Source organism: Heloderma suspectum, chromosome 1 (assembly GCF_057233095.1).
Source record: "Heloderma suspectum isolate Gila_16-S chromosome 1, 16-S_ref, whole genome shotgun sequence".
NCBI classification, from domain to species: Eukaryota; Metazoa; Chordata; class Lepidosauria; order Squamata; family Helodermatidae; genus Heloderma; species Heloderma suspectum.
The window spans coordinates 23817436-23826765 of NC_139458.1; the positions used below are offsets into that span (position 1 = coordinate 23817436).

At 44.6% G+C, this 9330-nt stretch overlaps 1 protein-coding gene across 1 annotated transcript; it reads left to right on the top strand.

Annotated features, from left to right (window-relative positions):
- Positions 1-672: 672 nt before the first annotated feature.
- Positions 673-9080, top strand: HSP90AA1 (heat shock protein 90 alpha family class A member 1). The gene is made up of 11 exons (XM_084838574.1): positions 673-758; positions 3168-3326; positions 3418-3784; positions 4226-4359; positions 4847-5155; positions 5528-5693; positions 5986-6176; positions 6268-6415; positions 6939-7207; positions 7762-8095; positions 8352-9080. Exons 2-11 carry the CDS (start codon positions 3168-3170, stop codon positions 8459-8461), a joined length of 2187 nt encoding a protein of 728 aa, XP_084694700.1. The 5' UTR covers positions 673-758; the 3' UTR covers positions 8462-9080.
- Positions 9081-9330: the final 250 nt, after the last annotated feature.

Consider the following 9330-nt stretch of genomic DNA (forward strand, 5'->3'; position numbering starts at 1 on the left):
GATTCTGAACCTTTGCCCTTCCGAGGGGCGGTGAGGGAGGAGGAGATCTCAGCCGACCCCTCCCCCTTCTAAGTCACTCTTCATGGCGTGGGAGGGGCTACGTGGGCAAGACCTCCGCCCCCGCATCTCGGTAGTTCTGAATGACGACGATGATGTCATCGTGCCAACCAGCAGAATTTCCCTCGGTCTCTTCTCCCCTCCCCGGCTCCCGCCTTGAATAGGCGGCAACGGCCCCGCCAGAGACGGGGAAATAGGATGAAAAGGGGGGGGGGGAGGAAATCCTGCGTTAGCGCATGCGCAGTCTTCCCTCCCGGGGGAGGAAGAAAAAGCCCTCTCAAGTTTCTTGCGCCCTGCGGCGCATGCGTGCTGTCCAATCCACACGAGGACCGACGCCGTTAGCAATAGACAGCTCGAAATTGTGAGAGTAGCATGAGAAAAAAAAAGGGAGGAGGATGTGACGGGCGCATGCGCGTCCTTTCAGACAGACTCCGCCTCCCGTCCTCTTTTTCCCCTCTCTACTTGGCTCCTCCTCCCCGCTTCCCTCGCGGGAGAAGGCTCGGAAGATCCCGCCTATTCTCCGCCCCCCTCCCTTCTCTGTCAGTGAAGGTTCCCGATGGTTCTGGAAAGAGGCGGCGGCGAGGCTATATAAGGCGAGCGGGCGGTGGGGGTGCCGCGCAGTGCAGCTGGTGAGGTGTCGGAGTGAGACTAGTTCTTTGTGGGCGCGCAGTCTCGTCGCTGGTCGAATTCACGCCGCCAAGGTGAGAAGGGACGCAAGACACGGCCATTCGTGGTAGTGATGGGGACGATGATTCTAATATTAATAGTGGCTCTGAGGAGACCACCAGGATGTTTCTCGCACAAAATGGGGGTGCCGTTCCCCCGAAACACGGGCGGGGTGGGAGAAGAAGGGAGAGTGGCTGAAGAGCCGTTAAGCACCGTGTCTCTTTTTCGACGTAAGACGACTGACCGGAGAACAAAGGTCGTGATCTGAAGGGAGGGCGAAGACGATATTAACGGACCCGCGCGGGGGGGGGGGCGCTTAAGGCGTGCTCGCTGAGGTACCCCGCGCGCATGGGGCTGAGGGGGCGAGGGGAGGGGAGGGGAGGCCTACAAGAACTAGAACGGGTGAAGGGGAGAGGTGAGGGCACGCCCCTCTTTCCCTTCGAGACCGACTTGCGAAGGAAAAAGGTGACTTCTCTACCGTAGGCTCCATCGCGCCGGGTCGTGGGTGATGGCGAATGGGAGCAGTGACGGGCCGTCTCTGCACGGCGGCCGGGCGGGCAGGGAGTCGAAGAGGGCGGGCGGGCGGATGGATGTTCCCGGCGAGAAGGGGCTTGACGCCTAATAATGGGGGTAGGCGGGAGGAAGAGGGAGAGAATGGAAGCGGCATTCGCGGGGGGGGGGGCGAGGATCTGGCGGTGGCCGCGCGCTCGCGTTAAGGCTCTGGCAACACCGCGGCGGCGAGAGGATTGGCTCGTGAAAGCGCTGGTGGGGGGAGGGATTTAGAACGGGGCGGGGAGACTGTAGCAGTTTCTAGAACCCTGGTTCTGCTCCGGGGCCAGCAGGTGGCGCTAGAACCGGCCTCTTGAGAGAGCCACTGGCGTTGTCGCTCATTTCATCCCGCTTCCTCCCTGCCTCTTCCCGAGGGCCGTTTCTCACTGCCTAAGGGCAAAGCTGGATTGGTTGGATGTCTGCCCCCGGGGCGGGCGGGGCTGCAGCCGGTCAGCTCCATGAGAAGCGTCTTGGTGTTTCTGCATTTTTTGGTTTGCTGGTGTAGGGCGCAAATTAGTGTTGCGTGAGCAGATGGGATGTTGCTTAAATTTCAGAGACAAAATACAAAGAAGTACAGAATAGCTTTCAGCCATCTTCTGTGGCTGTTTACCCAGAAGCTGAGGCTTGCTGATTTCAGTGGAACTTAATCCCAAATAATTGTGCTTCCAGCATACAGAGAACACATTGGTTTGCCTTACTTGGTTATTGCCATTTGCTATTAACGCAGGTGATAACTGGTTCGAAGTATCAGCTTTGCTCGACTTCTTTTATTTGTGCCTGGCAAAGTAGACCGTGTGTTTTCAAAAGCACATATAAAACAGGCCCCTTACGACTGAAGGTAGGCTTGGAACAGTGCAATTTGTCGAGTGTCTGCCTAAGAAGGGTTGGGGACTGCTCACATAGGGGGGAATGGTCTGAAGTGACCCTAGGAGATAACAAAGTGTATGACGGTGTTGGAGCCAGTTGAGAGGTACCTTGCTGCTAAACCTGAGGTCCTTATTTATTTATTTATTGCATTTCTGTACCGCCCCAAAGCCGAAGCTCTTTGGGCGTTTTACAGAATGTTGCAGTATTTTAAAAAAAGGCCACTGTAGTATGGGTCTTTTTAATGGGGAAAAACTGTCATGATAAACATTTAACAAGAAGGTCTGAAACCTGTGGTACATTTTTGAACTTTGTCCCTGAATTAATTAGGTTTATTAGTCAGAATTACTGTATTAAATAAGTGCATTGTTTCACTTATCCAAAAATTAGTTCATTGGTCTTGTTACCCAGTACGTATAGTACCTAAGACTGAAAATTAAGTTTGGGACACCCACTACGTTTCAAAGTAGAGCTTTGGTCTAGATCAGCAGTGGGGAACCTCCAGCCCACAGAGATTTGGGCTCCCTCTGTGGCCCCGCCCACTCTCCTCCCCAAGACCTGCCCCCTACCAGGAACTTGGGCAGGAGGTAGGGATTCCTTTACTTAACATACTAAGTACTTGGGCTGCCCTGCATCATCTCCAATGGGGGAAGAAGCTGGGCCTGTGAGGCCAGAGACAGATGGTGTACGTTGCCCCCATGGGAACTACGTAAACTTCTCTCAGTGCCAGCCAAGTCCCTTTCTGCATGCTGTGAGAGGCATGGAACTTCATGCTTCTCTCAGCATGTAAAAGGTGGGGGGGGCAGGAGTGGTGATCTCAGTGAGCAAGGTCATGCCCACTGACATCTTTCAGCTTGGTGGGCTATTTGCTGCTGCCCCCCAGTCCAAAACCTGTTCCCCTGGTTTAGATGATTGAAATACTAAGCTTCTGCTTTGGGTGCAAAATTAAGGTGTTAAATATTCTGTGGTTATTATTTTACAGCTACTTTCATTGGAGTGTATTTAAAATTTTGTTATTTGACTGTTGGCAGATGCCAGAGGAAGTACACACACAGGATCAGCCAATGGAGGAAGAGGTGGAGACATTTGCCTTTCAGGCAGAAATAGCTCAGTTGATGTCCCTGATCATCAACACTTTCTATTCCAACAAGGAAATCTTTCTCAGGGAGCTGATCTCTAACTCATCTGATGTAAGTAAATCTCCTTTTAAGGGATAGAATATAAATGCTCGCTTTAGCAAAAGTCTCCTGTGTACTGAAAATGCAGCCTTGTATCCTACAGGCTTTGGATAAAATCCGATATGAGAGCTTGACTGATCCGAGCAAGCTGGATTCTGGAAAAGACCTGAAGATCAACCTTATTCCTAACAAGCATGATCGTACTCTGACCATTGTGGATACTGGCATTGGGATGACCAAAGCTGACCTGGTGAATAACCTGGGCACCATTGCCAAGTCTGGCACCAAGGCCTTCATGGAGGCCTTGCAAGCTGGGGCAGATATCTCCATGATTGGTCAGTTTGGTGTTGGCTTCTATTCTGCATATTTGGTTGCTGAGAAGGTGACAGTGATCACCAAGCACAATGATGATGAGCAGTATGCTTGGGAGTCGTCAGCTGGTGGATCGTTCACTGTCAGACTGGACACTGGTAAGAACTGCTTGTTAATGCTCTCACTTTCGTAAATGACAATTCTAAATAGAACTAACAGAAGGAACCATGCTAGTAGGTATTGATGGGTTAAAATAATCTCTTGCTGCTTTAGAAGTGCAGTAAGAAATGATAGGGAAAGTCAAAGGACCCCCAAATAGTTGACGGAGCTTTCATATTTAATAGAAAATTCCTGAGGCCTGCTCTGATACAAACTGACACACAGATGCATTGTACATGCAGTATCATGAACGTTGTGCTGTTTTACTTAATACTAGAGATCCAAGCTACAAAACTAGATCAGCAGTTCCACTGAACTAATATATTTATGCATATTCATATCATATGTTTTCTAAAGCTGATTATTAGAACATTGATCACTCAATGGCTCTCAAACAGCTTTTATGGCAATGGCAGTTAAATTATAAAATTGTGTTGCAGGTGAGCCATTAGGACGTGGCACAAAGGTTATCCTGCATCTGAAGGAAGACCAGACTGAGTACTTGGAAGAAAGGCGAGTCAAGGAAATAGTCAAGAAGCATTCTCAGTTCATTGGATATCCAATAACACTCTTTGTAAGTGTCTGGTCTCATGAAACACAATATTGTGCATAACGTATAAATATCGTAGCTTGAGTTTTTGAGTAGTACTCATATGTTCATGTCTGAATGGGTACAACTAATTGAGCAAACGTTTTTTCAGTGCTTGGAAATGCTATGAAAAAACCTAATAACTGAAAACTCAGCCAATAGTTTCAGATTAACTGGGATAGCCTTCAGACTTTTGAGACTGCTTGATCATTCTGATATCTGAAAGGGCAGCTGAAACTCAGAGCCATGCAAAGAAAATGCTATTTAAAAGCCATTGTCTATGGGGTGTTAAAATGTTCTTTGTGTTCACTTGATTCAAGTTTATACACAGCCTTTGCTTAACTAGTAAGTATTGTTCAGTGGTGGAGGGTGTCTGAGTGGGTTGCTCCTTTCATTAGCTTGCAGTCTCAAGGTTACACAAATGCATTAACCTTACTTCTTGTGGCTTGTGACTTACTCTTTGTGTGTACAGGTGGAAAAGGAGCGTGATAAAGAGGTGAGTGATGATGAGGCAGAGGAAAAGGAAGAAGAGAAGGAGGAAAAAGAAGAAAAGGCTGAAGATAAGCCAGAGATTGAGGATGTTGGTTCTGATGAGGAAGAAGAAAAGAAAGATGGTGACAAGAAGAAGAAAAAGAAGATCAAGGAGAAGTACATTGACCAGGAAGAGCTCAACAAGACAAAGCCAATTTGGACCAGGAACCCAGATGACATTACTAATGAGGAATATGGAGAATTCTACAAGAGCCTGACTAATGACTGGGAAGACCACCTGGCAGTCAAAGTAAGATTGTTACCGCTACTCTGTGTCTAGGCCAGTGGTTCCACATCTTGGTATTGGGTTGGGTTTTACATCATAAATCTTAATTCGTGGTATACTAGACCAAGCTTCTAAAGTAGCTCTCTTGTTTAAACATAATCTCTTCTTTATGTGCTTTAAAAAGGCATATTAAAAATGCTATAACTGGTTTGCTTATCAGTAAATGCACTCTTTGCTGATTTGAAAACAAATACATGAGCAGATTTGTTCCCCAAGCTTTTTGGTAATGGCACTAGTACTTTAGAGTTTGAAATACTTGTAATACTGTCTGGTGGCACCTAGACCCACCTCTCTGACTGAGTCTGTTTACCTAATTCTGCTCCCATATATTTTTAGCACTTCTCTGTGGAAGGGCAGCTGGAATTCAGAGCACTCTTGTTTGTCCCAAGGCGTGCACCTTTTGACTTGTTTGAAAACAGGAAAAAAAAGAATAACATTAAGTTGTATGTGCGTAGAGTGTTCATCATGGACAACTGTGAAGAATTAATCCCTGAATATTTGAGTAAGTAAATCTACATGTCCTGCAAGTCTTCTGGTAGATACAAGACGAAAGCATGTATCCCCCTGTGCCTGTAAGATGTAAAGAAAATCAGTGTAAATGCAGCAACTACTCACACATGATACATAATAAGTCTATCATGTTCCCTTCCCCTTTAGTTATTTTGCTTTCAATTTAGAAGAAACAACTCAAGCAGGAATTCAAGCCTATTGATCAAACTTTCAATTTTAAAACAAGTTGTCTAGGAATTAGATTTTCAATCCACATGATAAACTAATCAAGATATTCTTCACAGATTTCATGCGAGGGGTTGTTGATTCAGAAGACTTGCCTCTAAATATCTCACGTGAAATGCTACAGCAGAGCAAAATTCTGAAAGTGATCCGGAAGAATTTGGTCAAAAAATGCTTAGAACTCTTTACTGAGCTGGCAGAAGACAAAGAAAACTACAAGAAGTTCTATGAGCAGTTTTCCAAAAATATTAAGGTTGGTTCAGAGCATGCATTTTCTTGTGAAAGTCTTTTGGTTTGAGTAATAATGTGTTGTGTAAAGCTTATCAAATATCATTTTCTTCCAGCTTGGCATACATGAGGATTCCCAGAATCGCAAGAAACTCTCAGAGTTGTTGAGGTACTACACTTCTGCATCTGGGGATGAGATGGTGTCACTAAAGGATTATTGCACTCGGATGAAGGATAATCAGAAACACATATACTACATCACAGGTAAGTCTCACTTTAAATTGTCTAGGTCAGGGTGGGCAGCTTGTGTCCCTCCAGGTATTGCCACAAAATGATGAAAGCCTACAACTTTCATCATCCCTAGCCAGCATAGGCAGTAGTGAGGGATCATGGGAATCATAGGCCAAAACACGTAGAGGGCCAAATATTGACCATGCCAGGTGCTAAGATGATTGCAGCTCTTCATAACGAAAGGAAACTTGGAGTAACTTAAGATTGTGGGGAAACCCTGCAGCATAAGGAATGAGGAAAAATCACCATTTTCAACTGTGACTGTAAGAATGCCATATCACAGGTGATTGGTTGGTGATAGGTTTGCTGTATTTGGCTTCAAGTGTCTTAGGCTAACGTTGCCTTGGCCCTGATTGTCACATGTTCATGGCTTGGCAATGGATTCCACTTGAGGAAATTGGTGTATTTGATCTGGACCAGCTGTCCTTATAAATTCTGACAGATTTAGCTGAAGGAATGGAACTTGGCTGAAATTTGATTTTTTTTCTCACTCTAGGTGAAACCAAAGATCAAGTAGCAAACTCTGCTTTTGTGGAGAGGCTTCGTAAACATGGTTTGGAAGTGATCTACATGATTGAGCCTATTGATGAATACTGTGTACAGCAGCTAAAGGAATTTGAGGGCAAGACTTTGGTTTCAGTAACAAAAGAGGGTCTGGAGCTTCCTGAAGATGAAGAGGAGAAAAAGAAACAGGAGGAGAAGAAAGCCAAATTTGAAAGCCTCTGCAAGATCATGAAAGATATACTTGAAAAGAAAGTAGAGAAAGTAAGCAACCTGCACCTACTTAAACCCTGATATCATGTAAAAGCAGCTTTCACCATTTTTGAGATAGGTTTTCCATGCCTCTTGTCCTCTTATTAGAGCGTAGCATTTTTAGTTTCTCTAATGTGTATCTAGTAGGAAGATGACCAAAGGTTGATTCTGCTGAAACACTTGGTGTGCCAGCTTGTGTTGAAATGACTCCAGTTTATGACATTTTGATGTGGCCTTTGTCTCCCAGTTAAACTAAAACCTTTCTGTAAGACTAAATACTTAGGGCAGAAACCAGTGTCACAGGAGCATAAGTTAATAAGTTGCGCAATGGGACTTTCTCCCTCCTACCCCTGCAGCCCCCCAAAAGTGCTCCAAAGAGTCCACCTGGAGCAGATTTTGAGGGTGCCTAGAGAGGGGTGGAAATATTTTCCTCCCAGTTCTGCTAACAGATAAAAAACTGGATTTCACCCCATGCATTTAACTTGTTTACAGTGAACATATTAGTAGTGAAGTATCCGGTTGTAGGGATTCCTCTGGATAAGAAATCCTACTGTAATTCTCTGCAGGTTGTAGTTTCCAACCGACTGGTGACTTCTCCATGCTGCATTGTAACCAGCACATATGGCTGGACTGCTAACATGGAGAGGATCATGAAGGCACAAGCACTCAGGGACAACTCAACAATGGGCTATATGGCTGCCAAGAAGCATCTGGAGATAAATCCTGACCATTCTATCATTGAGACACTGAGGCAGAAGGCAGAAGCTGACAAGAATGACAAGTCGGTGAAGGACCTGGTCATTCTGCTGTATGAGACTGCTCTTCTGTCTTCAGGCTTCAGTCTAGAGGACCCTCAGACACATGCCAACCGTATCTATAGAATGATAAAACTTGGTCTGGGTAAGTTGGACCTCTAACCAAGTTCTAATTAACTTGTTCTGCTCTTGACGCACCCGAAATATACAGATTTTTGGAAACTTCTTATCTAAAGCTACTTAGTTAAAACAGTACCCAAGCAAATCTTTCTGATGCTTTCTTTTTCAATTAACTTGATATAACTTTCTATTGGGTAGCTAATGGTAAGGAGCAGCAAATAGATCGTGCAGAAGTGTGCAAATCAGTTAATTACAGTGCTATAACTCTTAATTTTGTACAGGCATAGACGAAGATGATACTGCTACAGAGGAAACCAGTCCAGCGGTTACTGAAGAGATGCCACCACTTGAAGGAGATGATGACACATCACGTATGGAAGAAGTGGATTAAATGGCTGATTACTTAAAAGAAATTTGGATATTTCCTTTGCCCTTGGCTTTGAATAAGTTATATTTTGTATATTATGAATGTTACCTGCCAAAAGTCTTGACACTTGTCTGCATTCCCTCTTTATATTTATTTTTGAAGATGTTATACCTTTATTTTTGTTACATTTGCTTTTTTTAGGTAATGTGAGAAGCCATTGAGGGAGTGTCCTTTCTTGATGTGTAACACTGTACAATCCTATCTATACTGGCAAGTAAGGATTATTGATTGGTTAGTCGATGGCAGGATTTGAGGCTACTTGTGGCTGGAAAAAGGGAGTAAGGGAAGTTCAACAACATGCTCTGCAAAAGTTGCTGTTAAATTTCTGAAGTCCTGATAACTAAACATCTGTAATATACAGTGCCTAGTAACTAGGTATTGGAACTGAAAATATTAGAAATGCTTGACATCTAATTCAGAGTTCCAAGCTATTGATGTTTAGTCTTTTTTATACTGTAAAAAGGATTCTAAATTCCACACTTAATAGATAATAGAATCTACTGTAAATCTGTTGTGACTGATGCAGCTTTGCATGTACAGTTCTACTCTGAAAGTACCTAGAAATAAAAGTGTCATGAATAAACCTGTTGAACAAGAGCATTGTACTTGTATTGAACAGCACTTGGATCAGGTCTGGATGACTGGCTTTTCACTGAAGTTTTTGTATCGGGGCTAATCGGCTGCCTCTGGGTTGACAGGCAAACTTCGCAAGTAGGAACATTAGGACTTACATGAGTCCCTAATTCCAGTTTCACTTAGAGATGGAGGAAATTCCCTTCTGGGATTATGGTTGTGGGGACAGAGTGGTAAAGAACAGGGTTAATCAGCTTAAA